This window comes from Sceloporus occidentalis, unplaced genomic scaffold (assembly GCF_023333645.1).
Source record: "Sceloporus occidentalis isolate IW3139 unplaced genomic scaffold, rSceOcc1.0.p SCAF_114, whole genome shotgun sequence".
Taxonomy (NCBI): domain Eukaryota; kingdom Metazoa; phylum Chordata; class Lepidosauria; order Squamata; family Phrynosomatidae; genus Sceloporus; species Sceloporus occidentalis.
In genome coordinates this window covers 3,053,102-3,078,970 of record NW_028317094.1, presented here as the reverse complement: position 1 = coordinate 3,078,970, position 25,869 = coordinate 3,053,102, and the positions used below count along the sequence as shown (strand labels likewise).

At 43.1% G+C, this 25,869-nt stretch overlaps 1 protein-coding gene across 1 annotated transcript in view; it reads right to left on the bottom strand.

The window, feature by feature from the left end:
• LOC149282499 (uncharacterized) overlaps positions 1–24,941 on the bottom strand; it is a 35,571-nt gene extending 10,630 nt beyond the window's left edge. The window contains exons 1-4 of the mRNA XM_089498189.1: positions 24,898–24,941; positions 24,430–24,604; positions 21,189–21,309; positions 19,101–19,796 (exon numbers count right to left, since the gene is read on the bottom strand). Coding sequence (XP_089354315.1) covers positions 19,101–19,796; positions 21,189–21,309; positions 24,430–24,504 — 892 coding nt within the window. The 5' untranslated portion in view covers positions 24,505–24,604; positions 24,898–24,941. The remainder of the gene's footprint in view (positions 1–19,100; positions 19,797–21,188; positions 21,310–24,429; positions 24,605–24,897) is intronic.
• Between the last annotated feature and the right edge of the window lie 928 nt (positions 24,942–25,869).

Here is a 25,869-nt window from a genome sequence, read left to right as displayed (position 1 = left end):
AGCTGTTCTAAAGACAATTAAGTTCTCATGTGCCTTTTCTCAACCACTGAACCTCTGGCCTTGGACCACAGAGCTCAGCCACACAACAGTTTTAATTAACATTATGGCTTAACAATATCTATCTATCTATCTATCTATCTATCTATCTATCTATCTAATATGAAACCCCATCAATCCCAATCTAATATGGTACCATATGAAAATATAATAAGCATAAACCCATAACAACATAATACAATATAACAACACCAATGACTCTCTATGTTCCCTCCTCCTTTTCCAGAGACCAGTCTTTTAAACTCAAGGCTCTGTTAGAAGGGTGATTCCCACACATTCCAATCCTAGCAAAGAAGCACATTCTTTAGCCATGATCTCTCTACCTCTTTCTAGTATCTTCTATTAAAGCACATATTCAAACATATTATTTTAACCCACCATAAATCCCATCTGTCTTAACTCTAATTTAAACCTAAACCTATAACCCTTATGGCATGAATCCCTAAATCAATAAATGCATGAATACATGACATATTGTGACCTCAGGCTGATGCTCTTTGCCTGAATAATTGAGATAGTAGTACTGTGACTTCAGAGGGGTGCTCTTTTACGTGAAGGATTTAGACTGGCCCATTGCAACCTCAGGCCAATGCTCCTTGCTTGAAGGATTCAGACTGGCCCAATTTGAACTCAGGTTCATTATGACTTCACGCTGATGCTCCTTGCCTGAAAGACTGAGACTGGCCCATTGTGCCTTTATGCTGATGCTCCTTGCCTGAAGGATTGAGACAGGAGAATTGTCACTTCAGACTGGTGCTGTATACCTGAAGGATTGGGACTGGCCCATTGCGTGTCAGGACTAGTGTATAAGAGTTCTGTCATAAAGGGTAAAAATATTAGGGTTTGCTTATTAAAGTAGGAGTTGTAGTTCATAGTAGGTAGTGTAGAGTGATGGGTGATAGAAAGCACATCATGGAAAATGATAGAAGGGCAGATGGAGTGGCTTTTAGATGAAGGAGGGCTTTTGGAGAGGGGCTGGGGTTGCAGCTGGAGGATGGTTATCAAGGAGGAGTGAAGCTGGCTTGGGAACACCGCTCTTCAAGGTGAGGCTGTCTGGGAGAAGGGAAGGGAAGTAGAGACAACCTTGGGATCTATGCAACCTCCGCTTGTGTTGCTTTAGCTTGGGAATTGGGGTCTGGCTTAGGGAGGGGTTCAGCAGGTTCCTTTGGACTTCGACTTTGCAAAACCGTGTTAATGGATGTTTCTGCCTGGATTCATCAATAAAGCTTCTTTTGTTTCAAATGAGTTTTATTTTCTGAGCACAGGACTGACTCCAGGTCTCACAGTTTTAACTCCAATGGAGACCCAGGAACAATAAGAGTTCTTGGGGAACCCGGTGGTTCTGGAGATCCCAGTGGTGGAGGAGCAGTGCCTTCTTCAGAGGAACTAGGAGCCATGCCCAAGACTGGGAAACCTCCTGAAGCTCACACCATCCAGGCCACCACTGGAGGATTTGGGTTTCTGGCCCCAGACTGGGGAAAGGAAGGCCGTCGGGGGGCAGAGTGACAGCCTGGGACCTGGCAGTGGGGGAGTCGCTTGATAGCTGCCCCAGGACAGAAGAACACCAGGTAGACGTTTATCGAATGGAGGAAGACATAAAGGAATTAAAGGACCTTATGAAGTGGATGGTGCCCAAGTTAAAGATGCGGAGGAGAAAGATGTCAGACGCGAACCGAGGGAAGCTGATGCTCCTTGCCTGAAGCATTGAGACTGTCCCATTGTGACTTCAGTCTGATACTCTTTGCCTGAAGCATTGAGACTGTCCCTTTGTGACTTCAGTCTGATGCTCTTTACCTGAAGCATTGAGACTGTCCTATTGTGACTTCAGTCTGATGCTCTTTGCCTTAAGCATTGAGACTGTCCCATTGTGACTTCAGTCTGATGCTCCTTGCCTGAAGCATTGAGACTGTCCCATTGTGACTTCAGTCTGATGCTCCTTGCCTGAAGCATTGAGACTGTCCCATTGTGACTTCAGTCTGATGCTCCTTGCCTGAAGCATTGAGACTGTCCCATTGTGACTTCAGTCTGATGCTCCTTGCCTGAAGCATTGAGACTGTCCCATTGTGACTTCAGTCTCATGCTCTTTGCCTTAAGCATTGAGACTGTCCCATTGTGACTTCAGTCTGATGCTCTTTGCCTGAAGCATTGAGACTGTCCCATTGTGACTTCAGTCTCATGCTCTTTGCCTTAAGCATTGAGACTGTCCCATTGTGACTTCAGTCTGATGCTCCTTGCCTGAAGCATTGAGACTGTCCCATTGTGACTTCAGTCTCATGCTCTTTGCCTTAAGCATTGAGACTGTCCCATTGTGACTTCAGTCTGATGCTCCTTGCCTGAAGCATTGAGACTGTCCCATTGTGATCTTTGGTTTCCAAATCCTTCACCATTTTAGTCACCTTCCTTTGGACACGCTTCAGTTTCTCAACATCCTTTTTGAATAGTGGTGCCCAGAACTGTTGTTGTTGTTGTTGTTGTTGTTGTTGTTAACCTTTATTTATAAAGTGCTGTAAATTTACACAGCGCTGTACAGACAATCTTTATAATTGGACGGTTCCCTGCCCTCAGGCTTACAATCTAAAAAGACACGACACAAAGGGAGTGGTGGTGGGGAAGGGGCCTCTCTAGTAGGATAATACATATAAAATACATAGCAATACAGGAAATGATTCAATAAAACAGACAACAAAAGAACATCAAATAGCAAGTGACAATTATGCAATGCCTGGGAACGCTGCCCTGAACAGGATGGTCTTCAACTCCGTTTTGAAGCTGGTTAAAGAAGTGATGGATCTTGCTCGCGGGGGAAGAAGGTTCCAGGAGTGAGGGCCTCAGGTGGGCTCTGACCAAAGCACAATAGAGTGGCACTATTACTTCCCTTGATTTTTCTAGACACTATACTTCTATTGATGCAGCCTAAAATTGCACTGGCCTTTTTAGCTGCTGCATCGCACTGTTGACTCATGTTCAACTTTTGGTCTTCTTGGACTCCTAGATCCATTTCACACATAGTTTCATTCATCAAGGTGTCCCCCATAATCCTATATCTGTGCATTTCATTTTTCTGGCCTTAATGCAATACCTTACATTTCTTCATGTTGAATTTCATTTTGTTAACTTTGGCCCAGCTTTCTGGTCTATTCAGGTCCTTTTGAATTTTGATCCTGTCCTCTGGGGAATTAGCTACTACTCCTACTTTGGTGTCATCTGCAAATTTGATAAGTATGCCCCCATTTCTGTCATCCAAGTCATTGATAAAGATGTTGAATAGCACTGGGCTCCGGACAGAACCCCACTGGACACCCCACTGGTCACTTCTCTCCAGGATGAAAAGGAGCCATTGCTGAGCAACCTCTGGGTTCGGCCGGTCAACCAATTACAAATCCATGTAACAGTTACCTTGTCTATCTTGTTTCATGTTTTTGTTTTATATACTGTTCTTCCCTTTACCTGGACCTTCCTCCGCTCCCACTGGCTGCCCATTCCCCCCTCCCCTCGGTTGCCCTGAAAACGAAAGGACCACCGGAAGGAAATGGGGGGAATTGCAGTGCTGCATCATGGGAAATTTGCAACCGGGGGGTTTGTGGTGGTGAAACAGAGCAGAAGCAAAGTTGCATTCCACACCAGACCAATTCGGAGTGGAATCGGAGTGAGTTTGGAAGCCATTTCTGTGCATTCACTTGTTAGCGATTTCGCCAAAATGAGGGTCACTTTGGAATCACTGCAGAAGCCCCACGGAAGGAGCCCCCAATTAGACTGTTTTGATCATGCCAAGAAGGAAGGGAGATGGTTCGCCCTTAAATTAAAAGAGAAGAGAAATAGAAACTAAATTTTAAAAATCAAGAAAGACGGGAAAATATTATCAAGACAAGAGGATATTAAACAGACCTTCTTTGAATACTTCAAAAACTTATACGGAAGTGAAAATCTCAAGGTGGAAAACTTACTCGATTGGTGTAACATAGAAGAAAGAGTGAAACTAGACGAAGAGCAAAGAAATTTCTTAGAGCCAGATATAACTATGGATGAAATTTTAGAAGCCATAGAGGAAGGGAAAGCCCATAAAACCCCAGATGGCTTTCCCTTAGATTTGTATAAAGCATTTAAGGAAGAGTTATGCCAAGTTTCCAAAGAAGCTCTTACTGGTAAAAGACCAGATACATGGAAAGAAGCGAATGTTACCTTAATTGTGAAAGAAGGCAAAGCAGACGATGACTCCGCTAATTATAGGCCTCTCTCATTATTAAACTCCGACTACAAAATATACACAGCAATTTTGGCTAAAAGATTTTAAAAGATCTTAAGTAAAATTACTGATGTAGATCAGAAAGGTTTTCTCCCTGGAAGACAACTAAAAGAGAAAAGACGGCATGCTTTGAATATTTTGGAGGACTATCATAGACATAATGGCAAGCAGCCAGGTTTATTTCTTTTAGACCTACAAAAAGCATCCGATTCTGTAAACTGGAACACAATGTTTAAAATCTTAGAGGCGATGAATATAGGAGATAGTTTTCATAGATGGATAGAGAGATTGTATTCGGATCAAAAGGCTAATATTTTAAGAAACGGAGAGAAAACCCCCTCCTTTCCAATTAAAAAGGGAACGCGTCAAGGATGCCCCTTATCTCCCCTTCTCTTCTTAGTTGTGATTGAGATCTTAATTAGGAAGGTAAAATTGGATATTGATTTGAAGGGAGTAACAATTAAAAAACATACATATGAAATAAAAGCCTATGCGGATGATTTGTTTATAGATCTAGAGGAGCCCTTAGATAATGCAGATAAGCTTAACAAGGCTCTAAAAAACATTGGAGACTTTAGTGGTTTCAGAGTGAATTTACCAAAATCTGCGATTTTAACGAAAAATATGAATAAAGAACAAATGTCCAAAGTAACCGGATTCAATGGAATTGAAGTTTAAGGGAAAAATTAGATATTTAGGATTAATTATTTCAAATAAAACAAATGAACTCTTTGGGAATAACTATGGCTCTCTGTGGAAAAACAATTACAATGAAATTAATAATTGGAATAAACTGCAGTTATCTTCTTAGGTAAGAAAGCTGCCTTTATAATGAACATAGTACCTAAAACCCTCTTTTTATTTCAAACTCTCCCTATTATAATCCCAGAGAAAATGCTTAAGAATTGGCAAAAGGATTTAACAAACTTCATTTGGGAGGGAAAACCCTGGAGTAAAACTAAATGTCTTACAAGACGCAAAGGAAAGAGGAGGGTTAATGGTTCCAAATATTAAATTATATGATGAGGCTAATTAAAAACTGGATTAATTTGCAGGATAAAGAATCATGAGAATTGGAAGGCGAAGGCCTTAAATTTGGAAGGTATGCTTTTCTCTTATATGGCAAAGAAAAAGCACATCCCTCGATTAACAATCCTTGTATTAGACATGCGTTGTTTAAGATTTGGAACAAGTATAAAGGTCGGATAGTTATGGGATTCCCAAAATGGGCCTCGCCTTAGAAGCCATTTACAGAACGAAAATGGAGAGAGAAGGGAATTGGATTATTTATGACGATCTCTTAAAGTTTAAGGGTGAAGAAATAGAAATTAAAACACAAAAAGATTTAAACTTACAAGGTTTTAACCTGAATTGGTTTGAATATCAACAAATATACTCCAAAACGCAGCAAGACCTAAAATCACGGGAGAAAAAAGATGATAGTTCAGAGCTAGAAAAGCTTTTATTGATCAAAGGATATCAAAAAGGTCTGATGGTAAAATATAAAAGGTGTTGCTAATCTGGGACTCAGAGCAAGAAATAATCAAGGAATCAATGATAAAATTGGGCAAAGACTGTGGTCACACTATCAATTTCAATCAATGGGGAAAAGCATGGAATCAAAGCATTAAATTGACAGCGGCCCAAAACCTTAGGGAACATTGGTACAAGATGTATTTCAGATGGCATCTAGCACCAGCAAAATTGGCTAAAATACATAAAAATACAAATAATACATGCTGGAAATGTAACAAAGCTATAGGTTCCTACTTCCATTAACCCCTGAAGGGCGTTATTAGGGATGTTTGAAGGTAATCTGGATAAGAAACATGAGAAAACCTTAATGTATATGGTTTCTATCGCCAGGATCCTGTATGCAAAGAAATGGAGATCGAAAGAGCTGCCCAGTCTTGAAGAATAACTATTTTCCCCAAATGCAGAATTATAGTAAAGGGTAAAGCGTTCCAACAACAAAGTAAACCAATAGATTTCTTCCAGCATGTTTTCAGAGAGAGAAAAGTAATCATCTCTTTAACCTCTAACATAGTATCCCAAGATCTAGCTGATAATAGCATATAATTATATCACCCCATTTCTTCTTAATGTGTTCTAAGACTTTGCACCAGTCCTTAGGAACAGTCTCCCAGGAGCCTTCTTTAATCCTAAAGGAGAGTTTATCCATTTCTATCATTTCATATCAGTAAACAGACCATCTTCTAGAACTTATACTTCAAATGGACAACTGAACCGACAGAAGAGAAGTGGATTGCAAGAGAGGACTAAGCTTTATAAATCAATGGAGGCGGAAGTCTTTTAGTGCAGAAGATGAGAACGTTAGAAGAAGTAGTTGATAGATTAGCAAAGTGTGTAGAAGATGTAGATTCAGAGGCAGATTCGTAAAGAGAAGAGAGAAGATTAAGTATGTGAAGAAGGTTAGAGTATGTATGAACGAGGAGGAAGAGACACGGGAAAGTGTGATTAGTTGGATGAGTGAGAAAGATAAAAGGAGCAAGTAGATGATCTGAAGAAGGTATGAGATGGGAGAAGCCAAAGAACTGACTGTTGAACCTCTGAGGATAAAAGGCTACATACAAATATTGATATATCATATACCTTGTCAATGTAACTGTCGGTTGTTTTTAGAAAGATGTATGTATGTATGTTTTATTTTAAACTCAATAAACTTTATTTAAAAAGAAGAAGAAAGGAATCGCGTGTGATAACACAAAACGTTGTCGCCTGAATTCGCATCGTTGGACTCGCAGTGGCTTCGGATCTGAGCTGCAAAAGCCTCTGTGTGATAAACACAGTCTGAGATTTCACAAGGCTCTGTGGTTTTGGAAACAAGAAGCTAATTACCATAATTATTGTTGTTGGTAATAATAATAATAATAATAATAATAATAATAATAATATCATCCCATTCTCCCTCATAAAGGGACACAACTGGAATTACAAGTTTAAGAGAACAAACTCTCTTCTCCTGTCGTTTGCACCCATTGCTCCGTCTCCCGGTCTCCTCCGCTGGGAGGAGGGAGAGCGTGGAATTCTGGGAAAGGCTGGCGGTTGGCTTGGAGCCTGAATAGGGTTCTAGAAGGCTGGTGGCTTTGACCGTTGGCTGCTTAGGAAGAAGAAGGGCTCCTTCTGGGTTTCCTTCGCAGGAAAGGGAAGATGGGTGCCTCAAGATGGCGATGGGGGGGGGGCAAATTTGGTTCCTCTGAGAGAAGGATGGCTGAGGGGGAAGAGCCCCCATTTTGGAGCCAAGGATGGGGGTCTGGAGGGTCTTCTGTAGGGAGGCAGCTTTGGGGGCCGGATGCAAGGAAGCCCCCCTCCTCCTCCCCTCTTCTCCGGCTGCCAGGCCTCCTCTCCTCTCTTGGGAGTCTCTGTGGGGCCATGAGATTTTGGAGAGGGATCCAAGAGAATCAAAGGGAGGCTGGGACCAAACAACCTCAGAATATGATCAAGACTGCAAGGTTCTTTCAGAGGAAGGAGAGGCAAACTAGGAGAGACTGCAGCTGTTTGCTTTTGCCTGAGCCTCTGGGAAGGGCCCCTCATCTCCTTTCTCCTCTGCTGTCTTCATGGAGGGCAGACTCCTTTTGCCCTTTGGACTCAGTTTGCAGCAATGGCAGTGAGCTGAAGAGAAGGGGAGAAATGGCAGCAGGAGGAGGAAACTGTGGCCTTTGAAGAGCAGCTGAAAAGGTGGGAGGGCAGAGGATGAACCAGGGGAGGGTCCCTGCCAAACTGGGAGAGTCGGAGGGTATGCAGAAGGAGCTGGGCCTGGAAATGGAGGAGAAGAAGGGGCTTATAAAATGACCTCCATGGATGAGGAAGCTGGGCCAAGTCCATGACATACAATGGCCCAGTGAAATGATGTCCATGTTATAGGAGCCAGTGTGGCCTAGTGGTCTGAGCATAGTGGAACTATGACTCTGGAGATCAGGGTTTGAATCCCAGCTCCAACATAGAAACTCACTGGGTGACTGGACAAGTCACACTCTCTCAGCCTTAGGGGAAGGCAATGGGGAACATTAAATATAGACATTTAAATATTGCAATTGCTATAGTTGTTCTTACTGGGTTGTTGTTATTGTTATTCCTGTCTAGCTATACATTATGATTTCATATAGATTATTGGAAGAAAAGAATAGACCCATTAAAATCAATCAGACACATGAGTCCCACCCAGCCCTCCTCCTATTGACCTCTTTGGGAGTGATGAAGGCTGGGGCCAACCCTAGGACTCCAATCCTAGCCCCATTTTCTGGAAATTAAGGGGATGTACAGGCCGCCCCTTTTAGCACCAGATCAGGACCATGGCAAACATGCTGCTTTTTGCAGCTCCTTTTTGCACAATGATAAGGTTACCCTGTGGCCCTGATCTGCTCTTTCCGTGGTGCAAAAAGGAGCTCCTTTCTGCGCCGGGGAAAAAGTGCCATATCTGCCAATGGTGCGGCTTTTCTGCACTCCTTTGGCACTGCGTCAACTGGATGTAGCACCAGAGAAACGTCGTGTTGTCACCTGTGATGTGGTGCAGTGTGCAGCGTCAAACCAGCATGCGGGAAGAGTCAGGGAGTGCGCTGTGCAGACGCCACCTTTGCCCTCATGCCGGCTAATGATGCTGGTCTCTATGCCCCGAAAGGCCCAGTGAACTGTCTTAGTCTTCCAGCATTGAGAAGATTCTCTCTCTGAGGGTTTAGAGATGAGACTAATAATACTAATACTAATAATAATAATGATAATAATAATATCATCACTAATTTATATCCTTCTTTCCAAAGGATTTATTTTGAATTTAGGGAAGATTCAGGTTTGATTTGCCCTTAGCGCTGTTGAATTGTACTTTCCGTGGTCTGTGAAATGTGCATAAATGTGTGCACATAAAAACACTTTGTATTTTCTGCAGGTGTGGAAAGAACCAAGATGCTTCCAAAGGAAGGGAAAGAAGAGAAACAACCCTCAATTCCTCCTTTGTGGAAGAAACTGGAGGAAAGAAGACCTCCGGACAGGTTAGTGTCCAGACCTCCTTTTTTGTGGTGGAGCCATTGGGAATTTGACTGACTAGGATGCAATGGGGGTGTTATTTACAATCCTCTCTCTTTCAGCAAAGGCTATTTTCTATTGCAGATCACCTTTTGAGATGTGGCAGTGTTCTTCACAGAGGAGGAATGGCCACTCTTGAGTCCAAAGCAGGAATTTCTGTACAACGAGGTGATGATGGAAACCTATGAAAATGTGTCCTCTGTGGGTAAGGACCTATTGCCCTTCCTATAGAATGAGGGCAAGTGCTCTAGAATGCTACATTGCATGCAACACTGGTTCTAATTTAATTATTATAGCAACATCTTGTGAAATCATGGAATTTGTAGTTTCTAGAACTGCCCACATTACACCGGTTCTTAAATCCCTCCACTGGCTGCCCATTAGTGTCTGAGTAAGATACAAGGTGTTGGTTGTAACCTTTAAAGCCTTACATGGCTTGGGTCCAGACTACTTGCAGGAGTGCCTTCTTCCACACAATCCTCCCTGCACTGGAAAAAAATCTCCTAAAGCCTAAGAAGACTAGATTGGCTACAGCAACCCAGAGGACCTTTTTTTCTTCCACTCCTAGGCTTTGGGATGACCTTCCGGAAGAGATCCGTCACGTCACCACCTTAGAAGCCTTTAAAAAGGCTGTTAAGATGGATCTCTTTCGGCAGGCCTTTCCAGATTAGGGCTTTTCACTGTCACCGACACTGTTATTGATATCGATACCCCGGCTACCTTGCATAGATAGAAGTTCTCCCCTCAGCCTCTCCACCCAATCTAGTCTTCACATGTGGTTTAAAGAATAAAGGAGGTAGGAAGGAGAAAGATGTAGATGGTAATAATAAGAACAAAAATAAGAACAAGTGTGATGTATTTTTGAATTATAATTTTATTGATTGTATGGTTGTTTATTCTGAAAACTAAAAGAATTTGAACATTATTTACAGTTTGACCTCAGTATCTGCTGAGGTTTGGTTTCAGGACCCCACTTAGTAACCAAAATCCCTGGATGTTCAAGTCCTATTACAAACAATGGGGTTGTAGTATGATGTGCCTTACATAAAATGGCAAAATCAAGGTTGGCTTTTGGGGGATATAATGAGATGCAGAATCTGTGGATCCTGAGAGCTGACTGTGAAAGGTTAAAAAGCAGTTGAAATCCTCCTATTAAGAGGAATGCAACCCATGTAATTGGACTCATGGAGAAGTGGTCAGATGGAACCAAGGAGAATGTGTTTCTTTGGTTGGTTTCCCTGGAAAGAACTGAGAATCTTGGCCAAGGTGGGAGTTGAGTCAGTTGAGGCTGAGAGAAGGAGGAGAGACCTCAGGACAAGAGCATTTCTCTGGGTTAGTTTGCCTGTTTCCTATTCTATGTTAGTGTTTAGAGTGCTGTCTTTCTTACAGTGGAACCTACTCCTGCTTTGTGAAGGCATCACGTTGGACTGGTTGATCTCACCTGAAAGCATCCTTCTTATCCATTCATTCCTATTGTACACTCTTTGAACTGTATGGTTGTGTTATTTATTACATTTCATCCCACCTTTCTCCCATGGGTGGGTCTCAAGGTGGATCAGAATACAAAATATAGAATGAACAAAAGCATTTCTTTAAAAAGAACACATGCTAGTAAAATAAGGATATTGCTCTTCCTTCGGTTGGAAGTTCATTCTCCAAGATCTGCAAGGGATAATCTACAAATGTGAACTGGGAAGGAAAGAGGACATTGGAGGACAATGGCTTGGAGTTATATCACATAGACAGTAGTGAATGGAGACTTCCATGTTAGTGGGTTGGTGAATCTGCTCTGTCTTTTAGTCTGAGCTCTCTCTGGTGCTGACTCTATTTTGGAAATGGGCTCCAGCCCCATGGATGAAAACCTGGAGGAAATTCAATGCCCCAATAATATGGAAGTCACAGTCTGTCAAAGTTTACATGAACTGTGTGAAATGTGGTTTTTGTTTTGCTGTTGTCTGTCCTGAATTTCCCATCTCCACTAAATGACCCCAAGATCAAGCAAGAAGAGAGAAGGAGAAAACTGTCTCTCCTTCCACTTTCTCAACCCCATTTAGAAATGTATGAACCTCTTCCTTGGCAATGCTTAGACACAGTTTGGCTCCTTAAAAAACACAAGGCTTGTAATCTTTCACAGAAGACATATTATTTGGGAGGCAGTTCAAGAAAAATCCTACCAGGAAGGTGCCCTCAATTTCTTTTCTAGGCATATAGGCTGGTGGGCTTTTTCATCCACAGTTAAACGGTGGAGGTGGCCTATGACAAACCTCCTTTGAACACAGACCAACGAAGAACTGCCTTCAACTTGACCACTAGTGAACCTGTTAAAAGTTTACATGATGAAGAGAGTTCTTCCTGATAGATCCTATGATGCTTCTCCTTAGTTTCACTTAATTTGCTCAGGTAAAATTGTGTTTATTTGTTAGACTGTTCTTATACTTAAAAAAAATCTTCTCCAGACAAAGGACTTGGAAAGAAGAAAGATCCCTCCACAAAATTGTCTGACCTTAAGATGAATGACAAAGGCATCATGCGAAATGAAGAAGAGACGGCGATCGTGAACCAGACAATTCTTTCTGACCCAGAGGAAGGGAGCCAAGTGAGTCTGGGACACTTTTATGCAAGAGGTTCTTGGCCTTAGGAGAAAAGCTGCAATATGGAAAAGGGGCACCAGCTCATCTTTCTACTCTTTGTTCAAATGGACAGGTTTTCTCTGACCTACGGAGTCAAAGCAGCCTATTTGGACGTTGAATGCGGATTGGAGGATGACTCACATTTGCCTCTGGGATCTTACTGGCAGGGCTACAGGAACATGGATCTCATAGAATCAGAGGATGACCTGGAACTAGCTGACAAGGTACAGAAGAAGCCTATGCACTTTCCATGTGTTTTAGAGTTGGGCAGCGTGTTCACATCTGGCTGTCTTGCAAAGAGAGTTAGTTATTCCTCCCCACTGAGCATTTATCCTTAAAGTAAGGGAGGTCAGGGCAGGGGAACATTAAATCCACCCCAAACTTTTTACTGAACTCTCTTCCCCCAATAAATTCAATGCCTTGGACAGTCAAGATTAAAACCATCATGGATTCACTTTCCCACTAAGATGAAAGCCACTAAGGGGCTTAGACATAATGGGACACAGAACTTTGTCTTTAGTGAGAGCCGTTCAATGAATTTCATGAGGCAAGAAGCCAGATTTATTTACATACCACCTTTCTACTGTAACAGTGAACAGTGACCTTATTATCAATGGGGAATTTAATTAGCTGAAGGTCACAAGAGGAGGCCTTTACTACACCTCAGGATTCGTGCCTTCGATCTGGATACCAGGAACTAGAAATCCAGAAACGAGGCAGAGGCTCCAAGTACAATCAATGTCTCTTTTATTGGAAACAGGAGTTCAAACACGCACAGGAGCATACGCACATGCATTCATACAAGGCTCAGGAAATAACCTGGTAGATGTGGGATAGATAATAGGCTTTTCTCATGGTAATAGTCACCTGATGTAGAGGTTCTGTCTTGGGAAGTCCAATTTATGTGAGGGTTTGTAAGTCTGCTTAATATTTAAGACTTAGCAGACCAGGTCAGAGCGACTCTGACTTCAAACTGACATAGATGTTGGCGGCAAAATGACCAGAGACAGGCGGTGACTGACCTGGGTGAGGGAGGCAGCTGAGAGTGGCTGGCAGCAGCACATCCCTAAATTTAGGAGACCTTTTAAGGGTTTAACAGGGTCTCTAGACAAAGGGCAATCAGTCTGAAACTGTTTGAAGTGTATTTCACATCTTGGGTCCATGTTTTGATCTTAACAAATGTTTCTGCTAGAGTAGGGACCCAAATGGCTATGCAAATAGCATTCCTTTGATTCAAATGGCTCCCCTTCAATCACAAGAGAGAAACACTTCCTTAAGACATCTGCCTGATAGCAGCTAAGCAGCTCCTGGCATGATCTCACCCATCTTCAGAGCTGGGAAAGGAAATTCATTTACATATCAAAACCCATGGCTTCCCCTTGTTTCAGTGGGAACCTGTTATTTAGGTCCCATGCTAGAGCCATACAGCTACTCAGGTCAAGATGCACTTTTGATATCAAGGTGCAGGTCAGAGCCTATCATTTAGATATATTAAAAGGTGCAGATCAATGCCTATCACTACTGGGGGAAAAAGTATATAAAGTTAATTCCTTACCAAAATAAACACACAACTAATAATAATAATAGTTTACTTATGCCCCGCTCTTCAACCAAGGCTATCAGAGTGGCTTACAAATTGTTAATTAGACATTTCCCAGATACAAGAGAATATTTCACTATACAACATTTTTGTTAGAGATTTGGGATATCTGCATTGCATATGTAAACAAAAATAGACACATCTCCCTTTAAACCTCCTGCATCTATTTGTAGAAAGGTACACAGGTCCAAATGATTTGTCTTGCTGGGTTTTCCTATCTGACATGATTTGGAAATTGTTGTCGAAACTCATTTGTTTGATTATTGCATCATTAGCTTTACGTGTCTGTTATTTCTCAGTGTTATGTTTATTAATACAGAATGAGAAGGAGAAAAACTGCAACCAAAGAGCATGCATTGTTGTTTTCCAGGTACAAAAGAACAACCAGTAATACCATGATGACCATGTGAACCAGATGTGTCACCTACAACCTGCTCCCAGAAAACAATGTTCACATCAGGTTCAGACTCTCACCTTCCAACTCTTGCTTCTCCTGCTCTGGCAGGGAATTTTAATTAAAAACTAAGTGAGATTTTATTTTCTTTTTGTTCTTTATTTTCCCATCCAAAGGTCATGTTAGTTGAGAGATACAAAAGGCCACAGGAGAAGCAGCTCCAAGCCCGAGTTGACTACCTGCTGAATTTAGTCCAGAAATGGAGGAGAAAAAGGATTGTGTGAAAGATAAAAGTGAGGCCAGTTGTGCCAAAAACCCAGTGGAGAAGCCAAGAGGAGCTGGACCAGGCCTTTTGCCTTCGAAAGATGTTTTAGCATCAGCTTTTGTAGACTTGATCTCCTTCGGCAGATGCAAGGAGTGAGAGGGTGCTCAGGAAGGATCTAAGGTCTTTCCTGGGCACCTCTTGACTCCATGCATCTGAGGACGGAGACCAAGTCTACAAAAGTTTATGCTTCAACTTCTGTTGCTCAGTTAGTCTCACATGTGCCACAAGATGGCAATGCAATTTAAGACAAGAGTGATTTAAGTGGGCTTAATCTGTATTTTAAAATATGGCAAATTAAAAGAGAAGAGCCAGCAGCCTTTTAAAACCATTTGAAGCGAAACACATGCAGAAATTTGAATCAAATCCAATGGTCCCTGGAAGTACAGCTCAGGACTGGCAAAGCCTCACGGAGGGCAGCAGAGGCCCATTGCTCCTCCCCACCAGGGGCCCTTACTCTCCCCCAGCTGAGAGACAGCTGGAGGCCAGGGGAAGGGCAGGAGCAGCAGGAGCAAAAGCACGTGCCCGTCACCCCCCTAATTTCCCCTGGCTTCTAGCTGTCTCTTCCTGCCCTGGAAGCCCCGCCTCCGATGGTGGAAGCCCTGCCCATGGATGGCAGAAGTCCCACCCACAGAGGGCATAAGCCCCGCCCCCGGCATGCGGACCTAGAAATGTTCAGCATCACCGCAAAGGAGGTCAAGGCAATGCAAAATGCAGGATGTCACGGTGACCCCAAGGTGAACCTATCATGGGGTTTTCTTGTAAGATTTGTTCAGAGGAGGTTTGCCATGGCTTTCCCTTGAGGCTGAGAGCGTATGACTTGCCCAAGATCACTCAGTGGGTTTACATGGCCAAGCGGGGATTTGAACCCTGGTCTCCAGATCCATCGTCCAGAACTGGAGGCCAGGGGAAGGGCAGGAGGAGTCCATTACTCCACCCTGGCTCCCGTGGTCTACCTTGCCAAGCTTTATTGTCTTTTTCTAGTGATTCAAGTCTTCTCATGGCATGTCCAAAGTATGACAGGCTCAACTTGGGATGGGTGACACCTTGCTTGAAAAGAGCACATGTGAAACAGATCTTGGGGTCTTAGTAGACGCAAAGCTAAACATGTCAACTGTGTGGAGTAGCAGGCAGAAAAGCTAGAATGATTCCAGGCTGAATCAGCAGGACTCTAGATCATAGGAAGTAATAGTGCCACTGTATTCTACTCTGGTCAAGCCTCTGCTGGAATCCTGTATCCAGTTCTGGACACCAAGATTCAAGAGGATGTGGGCAAGCTGGAATAATGTCTCCAGGGAAGGATGAGTGAAGATGATTAAAGATTTGGAAACCAAGACTTGTCCACAATACAAAATATATACCTTTATTGGCCTCCCAAAATGGGAAAAAAGTTGCATCGTGCAAACTTTCAAAGCTTCACTGGCTTCTTCGTCCGGCAGAGATGCTAAGATATTGAGTTATGTGACATTGGTAGCCAGAATCTTAATAGCATCGAAATGGAAAGAGAGTTCAATCTTTCTGGTGCAGGATTGGTCATTAAAACTTTTGGAAATGGCTGAAAGAGACAAATGGATATGTCTCATGCATTTGTTTATTTATTTATACAGCGCGTTTCTCCCAAGGCGGCTCTCAAGATAAAACGCCTTTAAAACAATTTTTAAAAACCAATTTAAAATAAGACCATTAAAACAGTTTAAAATTAAGGTTAAAAACATACAAAAGTGAAAACGCATTATCTAATACATCTACCCCATATAAAAGCCATGAAACCCGAAACTCTGGGGAAACTTGTCAGTATTTGGGAACTGGTAATGAAATACTTAAGTAACATGTTGGGAGAAATGTCAATTCTTGGTTTTCAGGATTAAGTAAGAGAAGCTGTTGTATTCAGAATTTGGGATGATCCATATATTTAAGATAGATCCAAAAATCACTTGTATATAAGTAACAGCATTGATTCTACATTGTAGGTGCAGCCTTTATTATTATCTATTATCATGTGTATATAAGGAAGGAACATTACCAAAAATATGTATAAACACCAAGCATAGATATCTTAGGAAGGAGAGAAAGAGAATGAAAGGAATTCTTATTATATATTTTATGTCATTTTGTATGTCATGTCATTAGTTTATGTTATGTTTTAGGTTACAATAAACGAATAAATAACTGTTGTTGTGTGCCTTCAAATCATTTCTGACTTATGGCAACCCTATCAGGAGGTTTCTTGTCACATTTCTTCAGAGGGGCTTTGCCTTGATCATCCTCTGAGGCTGAGAGAGTGTAGCCTGACTACGGTCACTCAGTGGCTTTCATGGTTGGGCTACGATTCGAACCCTGGTCTCCAGAGTCATAAACCAGTGCTCAAACCACTCTGCGATGGAGCCACAGGCCTACATGCTGCCTCTGATGTTACTCAGGCCCTGTACACACCGGCCATTAAGGCTGGCATAGGGGCAGTGTCAGGGCATAGTGTCCTCAAGTTGCATGCCCAACTCTGCCTCCCAGGATGCCCGGATGCCATGTGCTGCTCCACATCACGCAGCCCCAAATAAGTGCTGAATAACTATGGCAATGCGGCTATGGTGGCCCTTTTGAGGGTGCAAAAAGGAGCTGCTTTTTGCGGCTCCTTTTCGCACCCTTGACAGGCCAGATCAGGGCCACGGGGTGAGCCTGCCGCAGCCCTGATCCATCGCAAAAAGGGGCGACTGCAGGCCGTCCCTTTGGGGTGGTCTGTAGAGCTTCTCAGTTAAGATGATAGTGAAGTATCTCAATGCAGGCAGATGCCATTCCCCTTCTTGCTCATATGGACAAAGAGCAATAAAAGACAGATAATAAAGCTGCACCTACACTGTAGGATTAATGCAGATTGATGGCTCCATGCTTTGGAATTCTGGGGGCTATTCTGTATACACTCATAGAATCATAGAGTTGGAAGAGACCCCAAGGGCCATCCAGTCCAACCCTATTATGCCATGCAGGAAATCTCAATCAAAGCATCCCCGACAGATGGCCATCCAGCCTCTGTTTAAAGACCTCTGAGGAAGGAGACTCGGCTGCACTCTGAGGAAGGAGTGTGTTCCAGTGTCAAATAGCTCTTACTGTCAGTTCCTTCTTCTTAATGTTGAGGTGAAATCTCTTTTCCTGGAGCTTGCATCCATTGTTCCGGGTCCAAGTCTCTGAAGCATTAGAAAACAAGCTTCCTCCCTCCTCAATATTACATCCCTTCAAGTATTTAAACAGGGCTATCATATCACCTCTTAACCGTCTCTTCTCCAGGCTAAACACCCCCAGTTCGCTAAGGTGTTCTTCATAGGGCATGGTTTCCAGACCTTTCACCATTTTAGTCACACTCCTTTGGACACGTTCCACTTTCTCCACATCATTTTTAAATTATGGTGCCCAGAACTGGACACATTATTCCAGGGTCTTTCCTCTGCTCCACTTTCCAGGAGGGAGGGGGCTCCTCAAAGACCTTTTTATATTTGGATCATGATCCCTTCCATGGCCATGCCTCTCTTTAAGGGAACCCCCGCCCTCTTTTCTCATAATAACCCCCAAGTACCTGGGCCCCAAGGAATCCTCCGAGGAGGAGGCAAGGAAGGGAAGAGGGAGAGGAGGCCTGGAAGCCCCGTACCTTTCTTTGAGGGAAGAGCTTTCTTTGAGGGAAGAGGGGCTTCCTTCCTTCTTATAACCCCCAACCCCCCCCCGAAGATCCTCAAGCCATTCCTCTAAACGAACAAGGGTTGTCCCCCATTTCCATCCCTCAGAACAGACTGTGAGGGCAGCAATGGCTTCAGGTCTGAGTCTGAGACTGCGCATGCACACATACATCCAAAGGCCCCTTCTGATCATGTGCAGGGACCACCAGGGCCTTACTGCTGCTGCTGTTTATTCCACTGGTGGCCTTTGAGGGAAGGAGGAGTGTACGAGGGTTCAGCAGCCTCCCCTTCCTTCCTTCTTCCTTCCTTCCTTCCTTCTTTTGAGGAAATTTTTTAAGAGGCCGCAATGGAGCCCAGGAAAGGCAGGAAAGGAAGGCTCTGCTTTGGAAATAGTAGCTCTGTGTATACTGTAGATAGATAGATAGATAGATAGATAGATAGATAGATAGATAGATAGATGTATGTTTGTCTCTGCTGTTCTTACAGCTGGGAATGGAGCTGAGGATTGAGGAGAGAAGAAAGTGTCAGTTTTGTGCATATTCACAAATTCTGTGCATCAAAGAATCCAGTGTGTTGAAACAGCAAAGACCTTTATTGAAAACACATATCAGAAATATGTTTAAGCCAGAACTGCCCAGAATATATTGAAACCCCAAAACCTAAAACTCCACCTTCTACCAAACCCAGCCCCCACCTACAATTCCCACCATCTATCCCTCACTATTAACCAGCCCCACTTTGCCATCCTTCTCACATGCACAATCTCTCCCTGCCCCAGACATTTGAAGAAGCAAGCTCCCTTTCTGTTACTACTACCAGCCAACATTCCATATTCAGAATGCTATCATTGCTATACTTGCCAGTTGCAACAAATCCCAGCCCCCCATCTAACTAACCTATACCATGACTCATAATCCCCAGCCAAATTTATAACCCAAAACAATTATCTATACTAGCAGCAATTAAAACCTAAACTTAACAAAACATAACATTAAAACATAAACAGACATATGGACAGAAAAAAATGTACAAATAAAATCATGAGGGCCTTTTCTCATCACTGCCAGATTGAAACAGTATTTTTGTATTCCTTCTTCACAAAAATAATGTTCGTTCACTGCTTGGATGTGTGTGGCTCCTCTCCTGTGTAGCCTCTCTGGTGACTGCATAGGCCTGACCTCCAAGAAAAGCATTTTCCACAATGCTGACATTTGTATGGCTTCTCTCCTGTGTGGATTCTCTGATGTTTCAATAGGTTTGACTTCAAAGAAAAACAGTTCCCACAATGCTGGCATTTGTATGGTTTCTCTCCTGTGTGGATTCTCTGGTGTGTCATTAGGCTTGACTGCTGAGAAAAACATTTCCCACAATGCTGGCATTTGTATGGCTTCTCTCCCGTATGGACTCTCTGATGTGTCACTAGGTGTGACTTTGACAAACAACATTTCCCACAATGCTGGCATTTGTATGGTTTCTCTCCTGTGTGGATTATCTGGTGTGTCATTAGGCTTGACTGCCGAGAAAAACATTTCCCACAATGCTGGCATTTGTATGGCTTCTCTCCTGTGTGGATTCTCTGGTGTGTCACTAGGTGTGTCTGCTGAGAAAAACATTTCCCACAATGATGGCATTTGTATGGCTTCTCTCCTGTGTGGGCTCTCTGGTGTGTCACTAGGTTTGACTTCTGAGAAAAACCTTTCCCACAATGCTGGCATTTGTATGGCTTTTCCCCTGTGTGGACTCTCTGGTGTGTCAGTAGGTTTGAGTACTGAGAAAAACATTTCCCACAATGCTGGCAGTTGTATGGCTTCTCTGATGTGTGGACTCTCCCATGACTGACAAGTTCTTCTGTAAAGAAGGACAATGATAGATAATACTGAATATCAGAGTTAAGAGAGGAAAGTGTTAGCTCAAGATTTAGCCCTATGTTTACTCCTCCCTGTTTGATATTAAATTAAGTTGGAGTCAGATTCCAATAAGTCATTGGCAAAGTCAGAGTAAGGGGGCTGGGACCTGGACTCAAATTTTGGTGAGGGTCAAGTGCCAGGGAGCAGCCTTAAAACATCTATAAGACAGGCATGGACTACTGATGAGGTTTGGAGGAGATCTCAGGGGCAACCGTATTGCCTGGGGGGGATGAAATAATATTTTGCCCCCAACATCCAACAGCATCTGTTTAGGGCAGAGGAGGCCATTTTGCCACTGTTGGGCCCTCTCTGAGCCATTGCAGGCCCAAGTGAGGGCTTTCCCCCAAGAAAACTCTCCATAGCCTTAAAAGGATAGAGGAAGGGCCAAAAATGGTAGGAAACTTGCTCAGGGATGTGCTGAGTAGCATTTGGGTGTGAAAAGCATTAATCTCCATGGCTTCTTTCCACAAAATCCTAGAATTGGCAGTTTAGGATCCTTAGACACTAGAGAGCAATAGTGCCTCACTGAAGTACAGATTCAAATATTCTACAGGATGTTGCTATCACAATTAAACTAGGCTTGAAAGGGATCTAGGACTCCTAGTAGACCGCAAGTTGAACATGGGCCAACAGTGTGATGCGGCAGCTAAAAAGGCCAATGTGATTCTAGGCTGCATCTATGCAAGAATAGTTTCTAGATCAAGGGAAGTAATAGTGCCACTCTATTCTGTTTTGGTCAGGCCTCACTTGGAATAATCCTGTGTCCAGTTCTGGGCCCCACAATTCAAAAAGGATGTTGACAAATTGGAGCATGTCCGAAGGAGGGCAACCAAAGTGGTGAAGGGTATGGAAGCCATCAAGCTCTATGAGGAGCAGCTTAGAGAGGTGGTTATGTTTAGCCTGGAGAAAAGAAGATAAAGAGTGGATATGATATCCATGTTTAAATAGTTGAAAGGGTGTCATCTTGTGCAAGGAGCAGGCTTGCTTTTTTTCAGCTACAGAGAAAAGGAAACAGCACGATGGATGCAAGTCACAGCGAAAGAGGGTCCACCTAAACATTAGGAGGAACTTCGTGACAGTAAGAGCTCTTTGACAGTGGAATATACTCCCTTAGAGTTTGGCGGAGGTCTTTAAAGAGAGGCTGGGTGGCCATCTCTTGGTGGTGATTTGAATGTGTATTCCTGCATGGCAGAAGGGAGTTGAACTGGATGTCCCTTGTGGTCTATTCCAACTCTACGATTCTATAATTCTAGTTGAACCATAGCGACATGATAATACAGTATGAAAGGGCCCTCAGTCTTTATAGAAAGAGCAATGGATTCTGGTTCCTTACCTACAGAAGCCACATTCTCATAATTGTCCATCATTACATAATTGTACATAAGTCTCTGTTTCTTCGTCAACAGATTCCATTCATCCTCAGTGAAATAGACCGCCACATCCGCAAAGGTCACCTAAAATAGGAAATAGCCCTCATCCAGAGAGTGACTAAGAAAAGGGGAGGGAAGCACATGGTGCATCCAAATATTATTTCATCACCTCAGAATTCAGTCCAGGAAATAAACTTTAAATTCTGTTAGCAAGCAAAAAGCTACTGTCTTTTCCTCCCTTTTTTATTGTGGTAATATATCTCTCTTTTTACAAAGCTTGCATTTTTACAACAAGATAAATAAAAACATATATCAACAAGCTACAAATCTGTTATATATTAGGCTTATACCTGATAACTCTCCACAAGAAACTGTAAAAAGGTTTTGTTTCTTTTACCTCTCCTTGAGGTATTGAGCAGCCGTTAAATAAAGTCTGACAGCTTCCCAATCCTTTTCCCATTTAACCATATCCTTCTTGTTTATTAATGCTGTTAATCTGTCTAGATCTTTCAATTCCTGGATTTCGTTTTGGCAAGTCTCTGTTTGTGGGATTATTATAGGTAATTTCCAGTTCTTTGTTATTATCCTTCTGGCAGCCGATATTAAGTATAATAATATTTCCCAATATTTCCTTTCTTCCTCTGGGTCTAGTAATAAGGTCTTGTTTAACAGATATATTTCTGGTCCAAACTCAAAATCAATTTTTAATATTAACTTTATTTCCAAATGAATCTTCACCCAAAATGACTTTATATATGTGCTTTGCCACCACATATGCAAATATGTACCCATTTCTTTTTGGCATATCCAACACCAGTTATCCTTTAATTTATAATTGAGTTTGATATCATCTATTTACAACTTTAAAATAATTTTCTTTTATTTTTTTGTGCTACAGTAATTTTTTTTGTTTTTAATCTAGCTTTTCCCCATTTTTCCACGTCTAAATTGTATCCCAACTCTTGTGCCCATTTTGTCATCGAACCTTTAATTTCCACTTCTTCAAGGGATCTTTTCAGTAAGATGTTATATATTTTACATAATATATCTTTTTCATCTTCTTTCATTAATATTCATTATATTTTTTCTCAAAACCAAATAAACTCTTATCCTGTGTAAATCTGGCTTGGTAGACCTATTGTGACAAGGTCTATCATGCACATGATGAATTGGGCACAAGGCCATGAAGGTTCATGTTGAAAATCTCTTCCATTTAGTTGGTTTCAAGGTGCTACAAGATTCCTTTGCATACTGTTGGGCATGCTTTGATTGTGAATTCCTGCATGGCAGGGGTTGGACTTGATGGCCCTTGTGGTCTCTTCCAACTCTACAATTCTATGATTCTATGATTCCTTTTTCAAGTTGAATATAATTCAACCAGTTCATATGGCCTATTTTAGATATGATTTCTTCCTTTAACCTTAATATAACATTTCCTTCATTATTATGAGTTAATATGTCTCTGATCTTTTCCCCATTGGCCTAAAAAAGCCTCCTATGGGGAAACCCAAAGTGGAAGTCCAATGTAAAACATTTTTTCACAGTTACCCAGTTATTAATGAAAGGTTTCCTCAATAGATGTTCTTTAAAGACTTTGTCCCGTTTGTGCCCATCATACCCAACATACATATGCAAAAAAGCTACTGCCTTTGAGATCCAGTTTGTCTTGAATCTTTTAAATATAATATAAAATATAACAAAAAATATAATTTAGACCATGGCTGGGATACTGAGGATGGATTTGGATACTGGCATTTCCAACACATATATAGTACATTTAGCTACAAAAGAATTATGGTGCAATTAGCCATTTCTTGCCAAATTTCAGAGGAAATGTCATTTGCCTAAGAGGGACGCCGCCACGGACAAAAGAGAACAGCACATATTTGGAGGAAAGGCCACAACTTTATTAGCATAACAAAAGGTATATCCCCAATCCATAAGGTAGGGTTGGCTCCAATGCATGAGGTCTGGATCTGTCATTCATCAGCCCAGTGCTGAGTGGATGAACCCCAGTGCTTGGTCATGGCCAAGCTTCGGGATGGCAAGGGATTTCTTTTACGCTCCTGTACCAATGGTCGCCCAAGCGATTGATCACATATCCGCAGATGTGCATCGACACATAACTATCCCTTGCCACCGGGGACGCTGTGTTGATGATGCCCCCGCAATGGCAACACCGCCTCTCTTGCAGCACCTCCCTGTCTGGATGGACTCCCGATCCAGTGCTACGCAGCCCTGGAAACCACGCCCACCAGATCCAAGACCTATGCAACCGCCCCACAAAGTTGTGACAATAGCACAACCCACATAGGGAGGGTGGGTGGGTGAGCTCCTTGGCAATGGCGCCCGCCTTGCCGCCTCGTGGGCCTTTTGTAGGCCCACGAACCAATGGGAGGCCTGGAAAGGGCTGCAACGCCCACCTCCCGACCCTTCCCCAAATCAACGGGCGGCGCCATCCGATGACGCCGCCCAATCGGCGGGCCCTTCCTCCTGCGATGTCTGCTGGGACCTGTAGTCCCAACAGCGCGGGTGGAAGTCCCACCTATGGTCCCCCCCGGAGCCAATCACGGCTCGAGCGGCCCCTGCGCCAAAGCTGCTGGGAGCCGCTCGCTGGGAAGGACCCTTTCCCGCTGCGGGGACGTCCCTCAGCGGCAACCGGGCCGGCCCGCCGAGGTGGGTGGCTTCCTTTTTAAAAAACAGTTCTGGGGAGCACTCTGGACTTGAGGGCCACTGGGCCCATCCCCAATTTAGATCCAGAGATGGTCTCCCCTATCCCCAACATTTCACAGACAGGAAAAGCAAGGCACATGTGCACAAGCAACACCCGAAGGCGGTGAAGATGGCCAAAGTTGTTTATGAGGAAGATCACACAAGCTAGGAAGGGCACAGCAATTTGCTTTTGCCTCAGCCTCCTGGCAAGGGAAGACCCTGGCAACTTATCTCCTCTCCCCCCTTTTGAGTTGATGGGGTGCAAACACCTTGGAAGTCATTTTGCAGCAACTCAAGAGAGCTGAGGAGAAGGGGGAAAGTGGGAGGAGGATAGAGAAACTGGGACATTTTTTAAAGCCCCTGAAAAAGTGGGATGACAGAGGATTAACCAGCACTTTCTTTGCCAAATTGGAACAATATGTTCTCCACTCACTTTCATGAACTGGCCCAACAATGACACAAATGAAACTAATAGTCAGGATGGCAACTCACCAAAGAGTTGTTGTACTTCAACAGCCTCTTTCTCTTGGAGCCCAACTTCCTCTGCTTGGCCTCTGTGTTGGCCATTAGTTGGGCAGGGGAGGGGTGATCTTGGTGGCACTGCACTTGGGTCTCTTCCAGCAAAATATGTCCCAAAGCTGTGTACAAGGAGACCGAGATGAAGTTCCTGAGAAAAGAGACTAGGGTTAGGCTTGGTTTGTCAAGAAATCCTGCATCACTCAAAGACACAGAGAACAGCATGCTGCTAGTGAGATACTCAGGTGACATATGCCTCCTTTGGGCCAATGCAGAGGTGGGTATCTCTTTCCTCCCTCTTCACCAAACAAAGCCCCATGGACCTAGCATAGCTTCACTGCAACTCTCCTACACAACACATACTCCATGTTAAAACACTTTTGACGTTGCTATGTTGCGCAGCACGTGAGGCAACACGTTAACATATGACGCCAGATACTCCACCTTGACTGTAGTCAGTAGATTGTGAGCTGAAGAAACACCTGTCGCTTTCTCAATGAGCAAAGAGACACTGTAATCTTCTCTCAGATGAGTCTTTTATGCATATAAGAAGTTCCACTGTGTACAACACTATATACATCGACACCCTCCACCATCCACACCAGTAACAACCCACTCTGAGGCACACACTGTCTGACTCTTCCTCAGTGACAGTTGAGAATGACAGTTGACAGTTGCATCAACATTCCAATGATGTACTGTTTAAATGCTGAGACATCTAACTGCCACTAGAGCTGTCAATGACTTCCACAACAGCTCCCCCTAGTGGCCACATGCATGTCATTTCCTGAGACCTGTTCTCCATGGTCCTGACACTCCATGCCTTGTGAGAGTGGAGGGGGGTCAGGGGATGGGGAATTGGAGAGGACCCTGGCTATGTCCCTGTAGCTAGATGTGAAATGAGCGCATCATCTGCTGAAACCTCCTGACCTCCCCAGTGGCCTTCAGAGGAGAATGCCTTCCTTTGGCTTCTGGCTAGAGAAACACAGCTGGATGCTTCTCCAATGCCTCGCACCCAACACTCTCATCAGGCATGGAATGAACATGGAGCATGGCTTCCACAATTCCCATGTTTCATTTTGTATTCTTTCTAATTTCACATCTATTTTAAACCTCTCCCTCATTTGACGATAAAGATACCAGTGACAATCTAGGCCAGATTCTTTAGGTTCTTCTTGTGTTTTGATCTCTAGTTTTCCTTGCAATTCTTTCAGTACATCCTTGTATCTTAACCAGTTAGTTTTATGGATACTTTTCCTCCCAAAAAGAGCCTCATGTGGCAAACACCATAAAGGTATTTTTGGGCTTATTCTACACTTGTTTTTCCCCCAGATCTTCAAAAGAGCTTTTCTTACTAAATGATTTCTGCTTTCTTTATGAACTTTCTCTTTACCGTAAATTAGGTATCCATTCAAC